At 64.1% G+C, this 19414-nt stretch overlaps 2 protein-coding genes across 2 annotated transcripts; both read left to right on the top strand.

Moving 5' to 3' along the window:
* Positions 1-756: 756 nt before the first annotated feature.
* Positions 757-3098, top strand: BXZ73DRAFT_91325 (phosphatidylserine synthase 2; the record flags this gene model as incomplete). Its single annotated transcript, XM_048025935.1, has 15 exons — positions 757-892; positions 1007-1082; positions 1142-1252; positions 1318-1400; positions 1512-1690; positions 1741-1824; positions 1890-1955; positions 2017-2031; positions 2084-2129; positions 2195-2226; positions 2273-2329; positions 2377-2463; positions 2535-2647; positions 2747-2918; positions 3030-3098. 15 exons carry the CDS (start codon positions 757-759, stop codon positions 3096-3098), a joined length of 1326 nt encoding a protein of 441 aa, XP_047875635.1.
* Positions 3099-10154: 7056 nt separating this feature from the next.
* Positions 10155-10631, top strand: BXZ73DRAFT_50550 (uncharacterized protein; the record flags this gene model as incomplete). The annotated part of the gene is made up of 1 exon (XM_048020457.1): positions 10155-10631. One exon carries the CDS (start codon positions 10155-10157, stop codon positions 10629-10631), a length of 477 nt encoding a protein of 158 aa, XP_047875634.1.
* Between the last annotated feature and the right edge of the window lie 8783 nt (positions 10632-19414).

Raw genomic sequence — 19414 nt, 5'->3', positions numbered from 1 at the left:
CCTGCGTGACTCCTCCGTCGTTCTGCATGAACGGCTTTGGCATCTATACTGCATCCTCGCGTTTCAACTCCCGTTTGCCCGCAGAGGCCGGCGCCTCCGCCCGCGCTCGGCTCGTGTGCACGACGACCAACAGACGGTCGTCGAGGAGCACGCGCTGCAGCGCGTGCTTAATGAATTTGTACATAACGATCACGCACACGAGGGCGGCTCGCAACCGGCACAGTCGCTTCCCCTTTTAATTTGAGACCCCGCGGCGCCGTGCGACCCTCCAGGGCCACGCGCGGGGCGTCGGGAGGCCCGTTCGGGCATGGCGTCGGCAGGACCCACACACAGCCGCCAGCGTCCGCCTGGGGCCGCCGTCGGCATCGACGGATGAGGCTAGCGCATGCAGCACGTCGAGCCTCGCGAACTCGCAGGGCGATCGGAGGCGGGCGCTCCGGCGCGGTTCCGCGCGTTGCCCAACTGGCAACGCCGCACGCGCGTGCGTGACGGAGACGGAGAGACGCGGACCGTGACCAACGTGCCTCGGGCGGTGGCCGTTGGAGCGCGTCATGCATGCGTGGGCCGCGCACCCTCTGCACGCTCCGCCCCCGGCCACGCCCGCGTCCCCGACGACGCTCTCTGCCTCTCCCCGCCACCACCCCCGCCGCCCGCGCGCCGCTCCCGCACGATCCGGATACACCGTAAAGCACGCGGAGAGCGAGAGAAGCCCGCCGCACATACCCGGCACCCGAGAATCGAGAATCAAGAATAGCGATGGCCCGCCCAGGCAGAGAAGAGCCGTCCTACGCGTCGACGTCCGCCGCGGAGGAGTCCGACGGCGCGCCCCCCGCCGTGCCCGACGCCGCGGGCCCCCCGACGATGCCCGGGCTCGACGGCGCGCCCGTTCGCTGTGAGTCGCCCCGCGCATGCGATCGCCCCCCGCGCGCCCGCGCCGGACGCTGACCGGCCGTGCAGGGTTTGACGTGAGTGACGACGGCCCGCGGGTGCGCTGCGGGGTGCTGAGGCGTGCTGCAGGCGGACCGCAAGGAATCGTACACGCACATCACCCCGTTCCAGGAGCAGCACGACACGAGCGTCGAGTGCGTACCCCCCACGCTGTTTCCCCCCGGCCTCGCGACGCGTCGTGACCGCCCCACAGGTTCTTCTACAAGCCGCTGACGCTGACCGCGCTCGGGGCGGGGCTCGCGGTGCTGGCGTACGTCGCGATGACGCAGGATGTGCTGAAGGAGGGTGCGGAGAAGCAGCGCGTGTGAGTCCCTGCCTGTCGCCCTCGATGTCCGCGGAGCGTGTTTGGGGCTGACGCGGGCCGTGCAGCGGGGCGTACGCCGCCATTGTCTCCTTCCTGCTGTTCTCGATGATTCAGTTCCGAGACGGGCCCTTCGTCCGACCGCATCCGGGTGAGTGATTAATTTTCCGAGGCACGGCGCGCGCGCGCGGCGGCGCAGAGGAGGGCGGGGGACGGTGGCGCGCGCAAGGGCAGCTGCAACTGACCCTGGTCGCCATCGCAGCGTTCTGGCGTATGATTCTGGGCGTGAACCTACAGTACGAGCTCGCGCTCGTGTTCTTGGTCTTCCAGGACCTCGACTCGGCGCGCTCGATGATGAAATACCTCGACTCCAGCCTCGGTCGGCCGCTGCCCGAGAAGAGCTATGCCGAGAATTGCGACCTGACGGTCGACAACATCTGGGTGGGCGTCCCCGATGCTCCGCGGGCCCGTCCGCTAACGTGCGGCGGTAGAACGCGATAGACATCTTCTGTTTGGCGCACGCTCTCGGTTGGTTTGGCAAGGCGTTGATCCTGCGCGACTACTGGTTCTGTTGGGTGCGTCGTTAGCCTGCCCGCGTTCGTCCGCCTCCCCCCGGCCCTCTAACCTTCGCCGACGCCAGATTTTGAGCGTCGCATTTGAGTTCGCAGAGTACAGCTTGCAGCACCAGCTGGCCAACTTCGCAGAGGTATGCATCATCGTGTCGTCATGGCCAAGGCGGGTGCTGACTATTGAGTGTCGCGGCGCAGTGCTGGTGGGACCATGTACGCGGACATTCTTATCTGTGTAATACCGTCATGCTCAGCGCGCACACAGTGGATCCTGGATGTATTAGTGTGCAACTGGCTCGGCACATATCTCGGTCAGCCCCCACCACGCGTAGTCGGCATGTCCCCGCTAACTTAGCGGTTATTTCGGTCTCTCTAGGCATGAAGACGTGCCAGTATTTCGAGGTCAAGGTATGAGAGCCCGCCGCCCCGGTCGCGGGACGCTAACGCCCCGTAGGGTTACATTTGGCGTGGCTTCCGGCAGACCCGAGGGATCCGCTCAAAGACGAAGCGTGTCATCACACAGTTCTCCCCACATGACTGGACGACATTCAATGGGAGGGCACGGCGTCGTTCGGACATTACTTCACCGTCGTTCTCCTTCTCGCCGTCTTCCTCGCCGCGGAGCTCAATCCGTTCTACCTCAAGGTTAGCGTAGTCTCGCACCGGGACAACTGCATGCGGGGCGAGACGCTGACGATGCTTCCGCTCTGCTCCAGGCGCTCCTTTGGATGGAACCCGACCACCCGTTCGTAATCGCGCGTCTGGCTGGCGTCTTCCTCTGCGCACTGCCCGCGGTGCGTGAGCTGTACCAATACGTTAACGACCCCAGGTGGGTACACTTCCGACCCCGATTCCGACGCGATCGTGCAGGGCTGACGGTCGATCGCATTTCCCTCCGCATCGCGGGGCGTATCTTGGGTTATCGCAGACGGGCTGTGCGCATGGGTCAGCACGTCTGGCTGCTGCTGGCCACGATCTTCACGGAGCTCCTCGTCATCGCGAAATGGAGCCAGGGCCAATTCTCCGAGCCGTTCCCCACGAGCGTGCGGTACGCGTGGGCCGCCGGCGCCACTTTGCTCGTGCTCTATCCCACCGTCTTCGTGCGTCCTTCCTCTGCTGCTCTCCTGCCCCGCTCGGTCACCTCGCCTGCGCCCGTGGCGCTCGGGGACGGTCTGCTGACTCGGCGGGCGCTGCCCGTGGTTTGTTCGCAGTTCGGGCTGCCTGCCGCCCGACGATACCTCCGGCGCGGGCAACGTAACGCGAAGCGCAAGAGTTCATAACGCGGTGACGCGGGTGGCGGCGAGGGCGATGCGCCGTCCACGCCTGGGTGGGTGCGGGTGCGCTCCGGCGGCGGCGTGCGAGGGTTTCGCGATACGACGCGGGGGAGGGCGGATGCGGACCGTGACATGGACGCCGGACGGAGAGGCTCGACGAACGGAGGGGGCGAGGGCGAATCGGACGCGCGCGTGTACAAGTACATACCTTCTCGCTCGCCGCCGTGCAGAGGAGAAGCCCGGGGGCATTCGCCCTGGGCCCGCTATTCTCACCACCACCCAGGCACGTCCGCCCCGATGGAGGAGGACCGCGAGCCGGCGGAGGAAACGCGAGGCTGAATCGGGTGGAGTGCTGGTGCATCGGCGTCTGGCGAGGAGCCTGAGCGAGACTCGAGCCTCCAGCGGTCCGCGGCCGGACGTCTCCGCTTGTCGACTCGGTTCTTCTAGTGCGCCCTCGTGTGCCCGTATGTCGCCAGCGTCGCGCTCGGTCGCATCTGCCCGGGGGTGCTCGAGAGTCGCTGTCGCCGAGCGCGGCCGGCGTCCTGCCCCGCTCCCAGTGCAGGCGAGATTGTGGAGACGCGGGAAGCTGGCCCACGGCGGCGGCGACAGTAGGCTGAGAAGGCCGCAAGGTCGGCGAAGCAAGCGGAGCACATGGCCATGGGGCGTGTCCGTGCGTGCCGCATCGACGGCCGGCTGCGGGCGCCAGCGAGCGTCGAAGCGGGCCCTCTGCAGGAAAGTGCAAGTTACAACGTGGGGTCGGCACGGCCAGCCAGGCCTTCTTCGCGGCTGGAGTCGCGAGAAGAGCAGTACTGGCACTTCGTCGCGCGCAGTCCCCGAGCGGCGCGGCGCGCGCGGGGTTCGTAATGACACGGCCTCGTGTCCGTGCGTGGACCCTCGCCCGGCGCCCTGCCGCACCCGTCGGACGTCTGTCGGGCAGGGTATGGGAAGGGCTGCTGGAGGTGTCGTACATACGAGCGCGACTGCGGCAGATCGACGCACGCATGCACGCACGCGCGCCGTGGTGATAGGAACTTGGAAGGCGAGAGCCTGAGCGAGGCAGGAACTCCGCGTTCGACGGTGCTGCCGCTGACGCCGAGTCGTGGTCTTGCTGTTGCCCCCGAGCGTGATGCGTTGATGGTCGCGCCATGGCAGGGGCGGTGGGTGGCGGCGTGGACGCAGCCGGGAGCTCGCGATGGACGTTTGCGGGCAGAGAAGCTTTCCGGCCTGCTCCACTCGCGCGAGATCAAGCGCGCGATCATGGTGGCCTGCAGCCGTCCGCACTGCGACTTCGCGACCCACCGCACTCCGCCTCCGTCTCGTCCCGCGTGGACGGTGGAGCTCGCAGTCGCGACGGGCCAGCTTGGGACGCCGCCAGTCCCATGTACGTACGTGGGGCACATACAATGCCTACGGCGCGGTCCCGCAGGCAAAGCACTCTCTCCACTCGCGCGCGCGCCGGAATCGGGCTGGAACCCGTCCCCGCCCGGAAGGAGCCTCGCGGCGGACGCTGTGCGGGGCGGGGGGGGGCGGGGAGCAATGGCCCAGCGCGTCCGCACGCGCGCCGCCGGAACAGAGGGCGAAGACGCTGGACAGGGTCGACGACGAGGGGCGGTCGATCGCGCGTCGAATCGCGCATCGCGGGCGCGGTGGAGATTGCTGGGAGATACACTGGGGACGTGGCACCCCGCGGGGATCCATCAGCCCGGCTGGCGCCGCGGCGCACACAGTACTTAGTGTGTGTTGGTGTAGGTAAGGTGGCCGAGGCGGGCGGGGGCGCGTCGCGGCTAGCCACGCAGGGGTGCCGAGCTGGTGCGCGCGCGCGCACACCAAGCCTGTGCGCACGGTCAGATTGGGTGTCGAATAGGGTATCCCGCGGAGTACTTGCGAGCCTCGAGGTGTTGGACTCGAGCTGCGACCAAGTGGGCGATGGGCCGCCGGGCCGCGCGGCGGCCCGCTCGTGCCGGATGATCTCGCCCTCGACATTCTTTATCTGGCAAGCTGTCACCGTCGTCGAGATCGCGGGGCGACTGCGGCCGTAGTACCGGGCGAGAGGGCCCTGACAACCCAAGGCTGAGATCAGTTCTCGTTCCGGCCGCGCACGATCCAGTCGGAGGGGGGATAAGTGCGGTCGGCAATGGCTTAGCGTCCTGCCCTGCCGACGCGCAGGCTCAGCCCTATGACCTCGGGGTCGCGCATCGCGCAGGTAGCTGTGTGTCCCCGCATGCTGCCACCAGCTCCACTTTCGAATGCGTAGACGCAGCGTAACGCCAGAGGGAGAACGAGGGAAGGCTATAGCTCCCGAAGATCGCGCCGGCCGGACGTTCACGACGCAGACGGCGGGGAATTGCGCGAGACGTCACGACGACGACAATCCTCGGCCGCGCTATTCGCGCGGCGCTCGACAAGATGTCTGAAACTCAGCGAGCGCACGCGGCGGGGAGAGTGATCGGGTGGTGTGCGTGTCGACGCCGAGATGTGCACATTGTTCCTCGATGGATCACGTACAGTGCACTTTATCGATCTCGTATGTACATTCTCAGTAGTGCTGCTCTATAGTACCGCACGACCCGCGCGTGGGAGCCAGGGCCAGCCCTTCCGCCTGCTGATCTGGCCACGCTCGTCAGCTGTAGCCCGCCCATACGGAGACTAAATGGCTTCCCACATGGGGTATTCATTGTGCGCAACGGGCGTGATGGGAGCGCGACGCCCGTCCCGACGGTGCCCATACACTGCTGCATGCGACGCGAGATGTGCAGGGCAGAGTCCCTCCCCTGATCTCAGATGCTGCGGGTGGACGAGCGCAGGTTGGGAGGGCGGGACCCGACAATGAGCCGCGGGGGGAGCATCGACGCCTCGTATCCGCAGCTGAAGTGAATGTGCACATGGGGTCCGGCCTGTGGCGCGGCGACTGTACGGTGCAGTGACAGCCCTCCCGACGTAGCGACTCGGAGGTGCGGTGGCTTTCCCGAGATCCCCGCCGTCCGACGAGGAGAGGAGGGTGCGGCCCGGAGCACGGACGTCGCCTGCCCGTCTCGGGCCCTCGTCACGGCAGGCTGGCCCTGCGCGTCGCATCGCGCGAAGGCGGAGGGCGCTGGACGTGACGCCGACGTGAACGGCCGCCGGGGACGCGCATCGGACGCTCGAAGCGCGCGCACGGCGTTTGGCCATCGGGCGGCGGGGAAGCGTTGGGCGAGAGCTTCGTGCTTCGCGGCAGGCTGGCGGTGTGCGGGCCTTCGCGCTCGCGGGCTCTTCGAGAGCGGGCTGCCGAGGCGGGCCTGGGGCAGAACTGTTGACGCGTGAGACAATTCAGAGCTTCACCGGCAGGGCGCACCGAACAGAACGCCGGCCTTGATTGGGAACCAGGAAGGAGGGCGCGCGGTGGCCGTTGGACTTTTGGACTACCTTCGGGGTCTGACTGGACAGGATAACGGGGTGCTGCCCGGCCGGCGCGCCGTTCGTGACTCGGTGTAGCGTTCAGTTTGGAATGAATGGGAGATGCGGTTCTGCACCCTGAAACGAGGGCCGGTCGAGAAGTTGGCGGTGGATGAGGCGGTGGGTCCCAAGCCTCCAGCACCGACTTTGCGCTGGAAGACGGTTCAAAGGCGTGATGGTGAAACAAGAATATCTGGATCATCACAATACAGCATAAATTGCAGGCAGACTTACGGCAATGGGTGTGAACATCGGGCGCAACTCAGCGGCTATGCAGTGTCGTCCGCGGAGGCACCATCGAGTCCCACGAAGATGTGCTGTGGCGTACTAATACTTCATCCGATGGTAGCGGCATAACGTCACTCCGCAGGACGTCCGAGCCCCCGGACGGTATCGGTACGGATGTCTGGACGCGCATCATGCTAGGGATAACGAATGTGGTTTGCAAAGAAGACGGTGATGGTTGCCCACGTTTCGCGGCGATGGTGGCGGGATTGCAGGAAGGTTCGAATGCATTCGGTCCGTCGTGGATGAGAAATCTTGTCGGATGAAGACAGCGGGATCCGTGTCTGAGAACCACAAGCTGAACCTGCGTAGGTAGCGGTAGGATGAAGGGGATGTGCCGAGCAGGATACAAGAACACGATGAGCTTTTCGGCACAGAGAACAAGAACGTGTCGAGGACCTGAACAGAAGAGAAGGAGAAGTGGTGTGACTCTACTGGTTCATCACCGTCAGGGTACGCGTGGAATCCGAAGTTCGGCAGCCGTTTAATATGTTTGATATGTGTAGATTGGTAGCGATACCAGCTCGTGCCCTATGAAATCTGAGTGCAAATCAGTCAACTCTTTTATAGTGTATGACGGCTTAGAAAACGATACTTGTGCCAGAGATGCTTCCACCGAGATGGCAGAAGTGTTATTTGGACCTCGTACTTCTCAAAAATTCCACTTGAGCTAATAGACGACTGTCAGGGCACGTTTTGACCTGAGCGGATGTGACGGATGAGTTATGATGTCCATGGATAGGATTTCACGCATTCAGGAGGCAACCAGAAGATTGCGACAGGTCAATTTACATGCGATGGTCTGACAATAGATGAAGACAGTCATAACAAAACGATCTCGCCACTCACCTAGGATATGCGGGTCCACGACATCCCCTTGCTGAACCGTTCACGAACGACCTCGGCAGATTGGTCTTGGGAGGCTGGCGGTCTGGGCTGTGCATCGCCAGGAGTCCGGTGCCTTCCATTTTGGGATTTGTTCCGGAACATTCCTCAAGCGCTTTGGGTCGTCATCGCTCAGCCTCAGCACGGTCATCGACGACGAGGCCGCCTCCGCCACAGCCTTCCCTATACCACCACCAGTCCTGGTCTCCTCCTCTTTCTGTCGTCATTTCTTGTTGTACCGCCCCGTCATGCCTGACAATAATCACAACAACGGCGGTCTCTTCCGTCGCGTCCTCGATCCCCCACTCCGCCAGACCCTAGGCAACCTCGTTCGCGGAATTCTACCTCGCCATCCGCCCATCCCATCCTCAGACGAGCCACCGGATGGTCCCCTCACGCCAACTCCACCATCCAAGCGTTGCCGCCGGGCTCTGTGGTCCCTACCTCAGTCGCCGGAGCCGAAGATGTAGAGCCGACACAATCGAGAAGTACGAGTGGCTCGGGAGTCCTCGTAAGTCACTACCTCTTTCACATCTGAGACCCACTTTTCAACTCTTCGTCTTTTGTTCTTCCTTCCTAATCTATCTCGCCTCGCTCCAGCAATTCCTCCATCCACTTCCAAGCCCGCAGCACACGACTCCAACGCAATCATCTCCTTCGCCGACCTCTCCCTCGCACACCTCTCCTGCTGTTCCCACTCAAATGCCATCAGTATCTGCAGCTGTGGAGGGCCCAGACATTGAGATGTCCGACCCTACTCCTCGACCTGTATTGTCTATCGACCCTGCGTCATCCACGCCTTCAAGAAGTTACCGGCGTGCGAGAGTTGAAGATGAGGAAGATGAGCACATTCCGGAGCGTGGTACCAATCGCCAACGCATGCACTCTCCTTCAACACAGGATATAGACGTTGACCACCACTTCATGCCCATTCCCGAGGATCACGGAGTGCAGCAGCCCACCGGCTCTAATGCGGCTCCACCACCTGCTGGAAACACGCTGCCAGACGCATTTCCTCCCGGCCCGCCACCTGGGCCTCAGTACACTCGCCGAACATGGACCTTTGAGTTTATGGCATTCCCTGGGCCTCGTCCGCATGGCCACCCCCACCCTCCACTACCCGCACAGCAGCCTACTGGCGCCCAACCACCTGTCCCGGATGCTGCCAGCTTGCTGAACTTCTTTATGAATGTACCATTCCCTCCTGGTCATAGACCGGCGTCACAACGCGGCACAGCGCCAACCCCCCCGGCAGGTAATGCATTTCTGCGCTTCTCGGATCCTCATGTTAACCATTCCACAGATGGCGCCGGCGTGCCCCGAGACGGTCCCGTATTATTCCTGCCTCTAGGGATGGGTGCCATGGAGGAGCCGGACGATCCCAAGCGTGCGCAGAGGCTCGTCGAAGGACTGGAAGAAGTCCCTGCTGGCCTTATCAAACGGATGGAGCGCGTTGGCGGTCCTGGTTCATCTCGCGGCGATGTCCCCACTTGCTCTGTCTGCTGGGAGAGCTTACTGGATCCAGAAGGTGGAGGCTTTGAGGGCAACGCCCAGCTAGCCGAGGACGAGGCTTCTGCGGAAGCCGCCCGGGAAGGCGCCTCTCCACGCGCATCGCCAACCACTCAGGACAGGACATACGCAGGCACCTCCCAGTCCGCCGAGTCTTTTGCTGCCTCTGCTGACAACTCGGATGCGACCCACGCGACAGCACATCCGAAAATTGTTGTTCTTCCATGCGCGCACGCCTTCCATGCAACCTGCCTCCTGCCATGGTTCTCCAAGCCGGGACGTACGACATGTCCGTCGTGCAGGTTCGACATCGATCCTGACTCGCTCACTTACCGCCACCGGACACAGGCGGCCCCGTCTGGATGGCTGCCTCCGCACTTTCACACATTTTTCGGAGGCCCGCCGCCCAACCCAACCGCTCCTGCGCCAGCTAACCCTGCCGACCCCAGTGCCGCACCCGCGGGCCCTGAAGACCCAGCGCATCCCCCAACCGCGGCGCAGGCTGACGCGGACGCCGCCCGGAGGAACCAGCCTCTTCCGCCGTTCGTGAGCTATGAGATCAGCCTCGTTCCCATTCCCATCTTGTTCGACCGTGGTATGGGTGGAAATACCGCTCCTGGCGCGCAAGGCGCTCAACCCCAGCCTGCCCCGGCGGGAGAAGCCGGTGCTCAACCCGCTCACTTTACAGGACCTGCGCCACCTCCTCCGCGCACGGACCAGCACGGTTTCCGCCTGGATGACACGCTACTCCAGGAAGCCGTTCGGTCCGTGTTCGAGTCGACGTTCGGCCGCGCTGCCCCTCCCTTCGCATTCGGTCCGCCCCCGCCTCCACCCCCAGCGGGCGCCCGAGAGGGCACCCCCAGCGGAGGTGCAGCGCAAGGTGCAACGCGCGCGGGACCCTGGTACCACTTCCACACCGGCCCTATGCCCATACCCGGTATGCCCATGCCCATGCCCTTCCCTCCTCCGCCCCCCGCTGCGAACGCCGCTCCCGGCGCCGGTATCCCACCACCACCGCAACCCCCTCGCGCACGCCGGTCCTCGTCCCCGCAGGAGAAGCCGCCGTGGGCGCCGCCGCCGCCTCCCGGCCCGACTCTGCGTCAGGTCGTCGAGCGCAACGAGCGTGAGATGGGCCTGCGGTGTTCCGACGTGAGTTGCGGGATCGGGCCCTCAGACGACGACGACTGCTCGGCTTCGCCCGCTCTCGCCCCCGCCTGCCAGATCGCGATCCGCAAGGCGGGCGCGGCGGGCGTGGCGTGCGAGCACCGCTTCCACCCGGCCTGTCTCGTCGCCGCGGAGCGCGTCGCGGGCTGGGCGGTGGGCGAGCACGACGCGGGCGAGGCCGTCGAGGCCGCGTGCCCGGTGTGCAGGTCCGCCGGCGTCATCCCGCGCGCAGAGTGGCAAGAGGGCGTGAGCCAGCTGGTATGAGCCGCCGTCGGTTCACGGCGACGTCCTCGGGCTTGGTTGTCTTGGGCTGTCGTGCCCGTGACGAGGCGAAGGACGACGTAATGGATCGTATAGCAGTACTATATTCCGATAATCGTCACGCTGCCCCCTTCCTGTCCCGTCTTCGCTGTATTCGCATTCGTCTCCCCCATGCTCTCGCGCCTTCTCGTCGCCCCCGCCCATATGTTGTCACCGTTCTGCACTTGGCCGCTTGTGTCGCTCCCGCGCCGGTATCTGCACTCACGCAATGTATCTCTGTACCGTAGATCTGTGCATCCTAGACTGCGAAAGTAGTACTATATATTGTATACACTTGGCCCCCCTCCCACCCCCGCCCGCGTTCCCGGTACATCGCGACTCATTCAGGGACGCAGGAAGAGGAAGACGAGCGCGATCTGTATATATCTTCCTATGCACGAACCCGTGTGCGCCCCAGCCACAAGACGCAGTCTGTTCAGACCCCCGCCCGCGCCCGCCAGAACCAAGACCGTCGCGGCCTTGTGGCAACGGAATCCGAATCCCTTCCGCCGCGAAAGGCCAGCGCGCGCACCACGTTCTCAGCGTGCGCGCGGCGAGCCTGGGGAGCGGAGGCCCGAATCGAGCACGGCCCTCGCGCACGGAACCCGCGAAGGCCCTGCGCACCTCGGTCAGCGGGCCTCGTCCCAGGCGCGCAGAGTGTGCGGTATCGGGGACCGCGAGCGGGGTGGGGGTGCCTGCCCGAAGCGCGTTGCCTCCGGCGGCTCCCTTCTGCGCGACGTCCTGTTCTGTTCTCGCCCCTCAGCGTGCCAGTACTTCTGCTTCCTTCTCCTCCTCCGCCGCCTTCGCGAGCCGCACCCAGGCTCCGGAGGCTCGCGCGCAGGCGCCCGACGCGCGCGCGCGCCCTTCCCATCTGTCCAACTGGAAGGCCGGCGCGACGCTTTACCCGCCGGAGTCCGAGCGAAACTCTCGCTGACAGTGGCACGGGGAATAAGTTAGAACTTAGCAGTGCAGCACCCTCCGGTGTCCCAGGCCGCGGCGAGCCGTGCCGCGCGCTGCACATCCGGTGGATGGCCGAGCCGCGCCCACTCGCCCGCGCAGACGTACAGCGCAATATGCCTCCGCCTGGCAGGCACCAGCTGCAGCAGTGGGAGTCGGCGCGGCGCGGCGCCCTCCACGGTCGCGGCTCGTCCGTGCGGTGCGCCTCGCCGGACCCAGCGCAGGCCTTCTGCCGCGCAATGCGTCAAGATCGCCTCCGCGCCGGTTCTGACGGAAGGGGGCCCCGACCACGCTAGAACGGCAGGGCGAGCAGAGAACGGGCGCGGGAGGCGCGCGCCCTCGACGTGCGTGCGTACGTACGTACGTACCGCGTAAGCACTCCCTCAGTGCTCTGCGGCCTTCGAATCGCGTCCGCTGCGTGGGCGTGGGCGGCTGCGCCGAGATTCGGATCGCGGCGGGCCGTGTGGGCGCGTGCGCCGCCGTGGCGCGCCCTGGCGGTGCGGGTCCGAGACTAGCGGAATATGGGTCGCGGCGGCGCCGGGCAGTACTTGGGCGCGGCGGGGGCGCGAGGCTTTCCGGGCGGCGGGCGTCGTCCTCGTCCGGCGTCGTCAATGTCGCCTCGCGGGCGATAAGGTCGGCCGGCCTCTCCTCAGTGCTGGGGCCGCGGGGCGGGCTCGGTTCGCCGTCAGCCGTTCAGTCTGGACGCCGGCTGCCGGAGGGGCGGCCAGCTTGAAGCCCTTCCGTAGCGACCACGGGACCACGGGCCACGGACGGATCCTCGTCGCCCTGTCGAGCAGTAGCGTTTCCTCGCTCGCCTGCACACCCCGCGCGGTCTCGCGCGGCCAGCCTGGGCGGAAGGCAGCAGAGCGAAAGAACCGCGAACCACATACGCTCCGATTGGCGGTGGCCGGGCGCCGTGCGCGACGGCGCGTCGGCGCGTCGGGGCCTCCTGCGCGCGGGGCGGCGATTCCCCGCCCGCGAGACCCTTCTCCGCTGCGCGCAACGATTTCCCGTCGCGCATCCCGAGGGCCGCCGCGGTGCGTGGGTCACGGGCCTCGCGCTGCTGCACGCTGTGTGGGCCGGGCGGTCCGTGCGCGAGCCCTGCGCCGCGGGGCGCCGGCCTCAGGAGAGGACGGAGAGGCCGAAGACGACGTTGGACGCGAACGGTGGAGGAGAGGTCCCTCCGGAGTTCAAGGCGGCGCGCATAAGCGTCCACCGGCACTTCTGCGCCACGTTCTGATCGTGGTGGCGTCGAACCCGGGTGCTCTACCTCTACGCGGGTCTCTGCTGCTGCCATCACGCACGCGCGGCACCTGCCAGTGCCACGACCAGGCGCGCTGCGCACAGACAATGCAACCCGGAGCTGGCGCGATGACGCCAACGCTGCGGGGTGCGCCCAGCAGATCCGCGGGTGCGGGCCTTGGAAAAGGCAACTAAGATGCAAGCGAGCGGCGGGGGCGCTGCTGCCACTAGCGCAGCTGACTGGTCGCGAGGGGCTTGGTGTCTGTCGCCCGTGAGCGCGTCACTTCCCCGCACTCGGGATCTGCGGCATCCGCCAGCCCCTCGACGGCACGACGCATCGAGCGAGGGGCAGGCGTGAGGCATGATCCATGAGGCCCGATACACGCGGCGACGAAACGCGGCATGCGGAGCTCCCGCGGAGTCCAAGGAGGCTGAGCCCAGCGCCGGCGGGACTGAATGGGCGAAGCCCGCCGGGGCCGCCGTTGTCTCCATGTCGCGCAGAAGACGGGCGTGAGCACTGAGGCCGCGGGTGCGCGCAGCTCAGCGAAACGCGCATCGAGGAGGAGAAGGTGCCCGCGTGGACGCCGACGCTGGATGCCGGTGGGCGGACTCGCGAAGAATCGCCGGGGGTGCACACCGTCGCGACATGCCGCGACAGTGTGCACTCTCGAGCTTGTTGAGGGTGGCGAGCTGCGTGACCCACTGAGCACGGCGGCTGCTAGCCTTGCGACAGCCGCCGGGGAGAGCGTTCTCCATCGAGCACCGGCGCAGGAAGCGCAGGTCAGGGTCGCAGACCCTGAACAGTAGGCGTATCCCTCCCCCGGACGCTGCGCTGACTCAGAGAATGGGCTCTATCACTGACTGACCGCCCGCACGACCACACGACGGGCAGCCACGTCCTGGAAAAGCCGTCGCTGGAATTCGCGCGCGCCCTTCCCGCACTCGCACGCACGGCTGCGGCGCCAGAGCCCTGCGAACGCCGGGCGCCTCGACCAGAACCGCCTGCCACGTCCACCGTGCCTGCCGTGGTTTCCCCCGAAGAGAACGCGACTTACCTCTGGCGGGGACGTGTGTCTCGGTCTGCTCGGCGGCGGCTCTGGTGATTCCCCCTTCGCCGTCCCGCCGCGTCGGAGTCGAGGATGTGCGGACATCGCCTGCAGAACGCACGCCGCAAAGGCAGCCCGAGCCCGCGCGGCCGGTACGCTCGTCGAGCCCTATCCGGGGCGCGTGCGCGATGTCAGCGCGCAGAACGGTCTCGGGCCTCCACAATCACGCACCCTGGTTGCGGTAGAGAGGTAGGGGCCGCTGTGGAGCGCATTCGTGCGCTGGAGACAGAATGCTTCGCCTTTGCTCTGCTTCGCCGCTGCGAGCGACGCCGGATGCCTCGTGGGCATCCCCGCCGCACGGCGAAGGGAGCCACACCCCGCAAGCGAATGCAAGTAGCCCGCGTCGGCAGGCCGCCATAAGCATAAGCTCCTCGCACACGGCCGGGCAGGCGACGCGTTGGCAGTGCTCCGCGCGCGCCGGTGTCGCGGCTGGCAGGGAACTCGGGTTTTCGCGGGGGCCAAGTTCCGGTGAGGGCTTGTAGCGAGAGTCGGGTTCGCGAACAGAAGGCCTCGCGCCTGATCCCCTGCAAATGCCGGGCGTGTCGACGGAAAGCGACCCGATGCGGCGAGAGCCTCGCGCGAGGTCCGGCGAGTCCCTGTGACAAGCGAGGAGGCGAGGTCCACTGCGGGCCCCCCTTCTGCGTCGATTCATGTGGCGTCCCGCGCTCGTTCGGACACGTCTTCCCTATCTCTCGCTGGAGCGCCAAGTGGGTGTGTGGGCCTGACTGGACCGCCGGCTACGCTGAGTCCTCCAGATTGCAGAACCTAGGATCGCGCGGCATGGAAACCACGCTAGAACTCCTGCTGTGGCGCGAACGCTGGCTGAGTAACGTAAAACGACGGAGTGGATGAACCGCGAACGACTTACTGGGCTGACTCTCTCCAAGAGAGGCTTCAATGGCTCGTGCCTCCCCGGTAAAGCAACCTGAGCCGAATACAACATTGGTTACAGCATCCGGACATTGTTCCACCTGTGTTTGTGTGACACTGTGTTTTCAGTTTGTGACCAGTGGAACGAACCGGAGAGTTAGGATGGTTGTACTGGAGGTTACTTCCGGATTGCCACGAATGGAATATCCGACAGACGAGCTCCGGCGCTCCGAACATCGTGATGCTAAAATTTCTCGCTAATGTGACGATGATGAGATTGAAGAAGTCAGTAGCTTACTAGAGCGTGGGATCTCGTAGACTTACGGGAAACAATTGCGCACCCCGTCGAAGCAAGGTCTTCTGCCCGGTTTGAAGCAAAGTATACTTGACGAAAACATCCGTGTCTGAAAACCCGAGTCGACATCAAGGGAAGTCACAGGCGTGGACGTGGCACCTTACCGGCCCCCTAAACCCGCCGACTCGACGCACGAATGCCAGGGAAGTCCGGTGAGACGGTACCTTTCATTATGTGGTTACGAGAGCTTGAATGCCGGCACTCGCTCCTTCAATGCATTCGACCTGTGGCGCCTGCCACCACATCGGCCCCCGTTCATTTTAGCTGTGGCATATCCGTTGTCATCGAGTGATTTCACATACCCGGCCCTGACACACGCCGGATACCCACCTGGCAGAAGGAGTGACGCTTGACGCCGTCTCCATCAGTATGGAGGCCTTGTTAGGAGGATGCGCGCAGGTACGGCACCTTCAGTGCCTTATGCAGTTGACACCACGACCAACCATATCGTCTGGAAAGAGTTGCAGGGAAAGGGGGCCGAGGGTCAATGAACTTCTCCTGCCGCAGTAATATCGCTTACAGGTAGACCTTTCGTCACCGGCCCCCGCTGGATTGAACCGTGAGGACGCAAATCTGGTCATGTCAAGTCTGTAAAGTTACTAGCAAGAACGAAGTGTCAAAACGACCTTCAGCTGAATTTGGGGATCACATACACGGTGTATCAACTGAATAAACGACAGCAAACTCCTAAGACGAAGCTTCATGAGGAAACTTTGGTCGCTGAAGTTGTCAAAGGCGTGTAAAGCGACGAAAATCCACGCGCCACCCGGTTATCGCTGCGGCCACAGCGCAAGCGTCTGAAAACATCGAGTCAGTAAGGAAATGATTGGTCGTTCAAATGTCAGGGGTGGTCATATCGAGAGAAGGGTAGTCATCGAGACGACTTTACGGCGGTGTGCGATGCAGTCCATTGCGAATCTATGAATTGGTGAGGCAAGAGACTCAGTCTGGAATGAACGCACAAGCCAAGGACGTTGGCGAGTGCATGGCCTTACTGTAGTCAACCGCCTATGTAGGAAGCGGTGGGCCCACGTCTTGATGGAGTGCGACGCCCAATGCGATTCTAGCCAGCGTCGAAGCCCCGTCTACAAACTACTTTCAGCTTCAACATGAAAGTCGAAATCAGAATCGACTTCTTCAGCAGTTTGAAGCTCAGGAAGGCGCAGTCTGGGATACGGTATTCAAGGCCAAATACCTAAAATCAATTAGATTGGACAGCGTATCAAGCTCAACAACACAAGAGAGCATACCAGTAGCGGATCCAATAAGTGCTGGTAGCTATCGACTACTACACAATTGTGATCATGATCAATGCGTTGGCATCGACGGCATGGAAGGCATAAAGTTAAAGGTCATATATCTCGAATGCGTTGCTGAAGTGAATCCGAACGGGCTGAATGATGATAATTTCGAGGTGCCGACCTTTTGTCCAGTTGGAGTGTCATTTGAAAGCAGACACCCGATTGTAACGGACTCCTAGTCACCCGCCTTCTATGATGATTCAAATATCCTGAGAGAGAGAGCTTGTAAGGCTCTCTTCTTGGTGGTCGGAACTGTATTCAGGCAAGGATAGAGCGTGCCGCGGTGGGCTGGATGAAGGTCAGTGGCATAGCGTGACGATCAAACTGCCTAGGATACGAGATATCACACTCACGTGACGTCGTGACTGTTTGTCACCCACTCCGCCGCGCCGATTTCAAACGTTCACCAACTTCCAGTTTTCGGACCTCGACATAGCCAACGCACACCGAGCGTAAGTTACATAGTCTCAAAAACTCTATTGCCTTGGAGTTTTATCCGAAATCCGTCGCTTACAGAGGATGCTGGCGTGCAACTGGCGTGAGACAACAATCCAAGGACAACCGGACTTCGAAGAATCATCGGGCACTACTCTGGCTCGAACGGTGACGATCCAGGTGCGTGCTGGATCTTGTCCAGGTTGGATCATTTCCGCCCCCTCTGACACTTCTTGTTAGCGTCAATACCGACTGCCTCGCCCCTCCCCCTTCGACCAATCCAGACCACATCCCTGCGCATACACAGTCCAAACGGTCTCTTATCTGCATCCTCTGCTTCTCCCTCACGCCACGCCGCCACTTCAAGTCACTGCAGACCCTTCGTCCCGATCCCAGGCAGGATCCACATCGGAGCTGGAGTCGGACGAAGCACGATCGCGCGCACCCCGCACCCTTCTGGCATCCGTACCGTCGCGAGTGAGTAATAGACTTTGTCGCGCTTCTCGGATGGGATCGGGGGGACACGCAGCTCGGGAGTCGGAGCCCAGGCGCGGGTCGCGGGCTCTGCGTTCGTGCCCTGCTCTCCGGTCGCGCGGAGGCTGCTCCGCGCGGGCCCCGTGCGTGCAGATCGCCAGGCTTCGGCCAGGACCAGCGAGCCCCGCGAGGCAGGATCGCCCCCGCCCCCGGCGCGCGGCGTGCCCACCCCGCCCGCTCGATCCGTCACGTCCATCCACTGTCGCCCACCGAGACCGGCCAGTGCCTCCATAGCATCGCGACCCTGACCGGTTTCGTTGGGGTCTGGCGCCGCCTCAATCACGATTTCGGACCGTTCCTATGCCCTTTTGAGTCCTCGTTCAGAAGGGCGGCAGAGCAGGAGGCTCCGCTCCACCCTCCCGCGTCCACCACGAGGGGAGGTCGTAGAAGGTGCTCGAAGGCGATCCCGGTCCCCGGCTGGCCGCCTCGTGCCCCGTCCGCGCGCCACGACGCCGTCCCATGCCCCTCGTCCGCGACCGCCGCCAAGGCTGCCCACCGCCGCAGCGCGCAGGGTTCCCGAGGAGCGCAGCGACCCTTCAGGCCTCTGGTTCCCGTGTTCCACGCCCGCGTCACGCCCTCGGGTGTTCCGTGCCCTGGCACACAGTGGCACACCGAATTGAACGCAGCACACAGTGGGCAGCGGCGCGGGGCACGCGTGGCGACTCGGAGCCCGTCACACACACGCCCGCGCTCACATGGCCCTCCGCGGCTCGTCCTCTCCGCGCGACCGCGTCCACGGGGTGGGGGGTGCCCAGGGAGGGGCTCGGGGAGAGCCTCGCCACCGCTACCCCCGCAGGCGGCAATCGATGGGCGAGGGGCGAGACGGAGACGACGAGAGGGTTCCGAGCCCTGCGGGTCTGTGCCCTGGTCTATGCGGTTCACGGTCTGCCGTGGGTACTGCAGGGGGGCTGGGCTCGGTCTCTCTCTCCAAGCTCTGGAGGCTGGACCGGGAGGCCCGATTCGAATCCGAACGGCCGTCCGTGCAGGACAGTAGATCCCGTCGCCCCATGCGGCACGACTGTTGCGCCTTACTTCCGATCCCCGTCGGAGAATCCGCGCGGAGAGGACGTCGCTACTCGACGCCTCTGCGAGCCGAGAACTCTGAACCGCACAGGACGCCAGCTGCTGACGCAGTGATGACGCACGATGCGCACCGTGACTCGAGAGTCTCGAGCCGGTCGTCGAAGTCGAACAACGACGATGCGCGGGCGATGATCCACCGCAGATGCGGGGGCGCGGATGCGGACGCGTCGGTCTGCGAAAAGGTACGAGAGCGTGGCGCTGCCCATTCAATCGGATTGCATTGGATACCGGTACCGTAGCACGCTGCGGGGCGAACGATGGGCAAAGACGGTGTAAATGGAGGACACGAGGCGTGGGTGGAGAGGTAGTAGTACAACAGTGGTAGCGCGAGGACTCGACCGATCTGCGGCGATCGGGATTCAACTCGAGCGCCGCAGCTGCGGGTCGGGGCCAGGAAAGAGGGGGTATGCATACCTACATGTGTACAACACTGCGGTCCACGGTACAAGAACAGATGGCGACAACAAGCGGGGATGGCAACGAAGGTGTGCTTAGCAAGTGCAAAGCAAGATGCGAGTGATGCGAGGGGATGTGTGATGTGAATGCGGGGAATGCATGAGGATGCGATGAATCAAGTGAAGGATGGGTGTTGGTACAAGGATGATGTGGGGTGGGATCGAGGGGAGCTCATGTGGGGGTCGCCAGGCGGAGGAGGGCACGATAGTTACGAGGGGGATCGCGGAGACGGAGGATGGAGGACTACAGTTGGGACGGATGTGGGCGGCGGGGAGTGGGGTGGAGGTCGCAGACGAGACTTGGCCCAATACAATTAAGCATTCTGTCCGACAAGTACTGATCAGCAACAGCGAGTGCGCACGAACCAGAGACGATGCTCGCCATAAGGGGATATAAAAGATGCATAAT

The sequence above is a fragment of the Epithele typhae genome (assembly GCF_022376455.1).
Source record: "Epithele typhae strain CBS 203.58 chromosome Unknown BXZ73scaffold_42, whole genome shotgun sequence".
Classification (NCBI taxonomy): domain Eukaryota; kingdom Fungi; phylum Basidiomycota; class Agaricomycetes; order Polyporales; family Epitheliaceae; genus Epithele; species Epithele typhae.
This window is presented reverse-complemented; position numbering and strand designations above follow the sequence as displayed.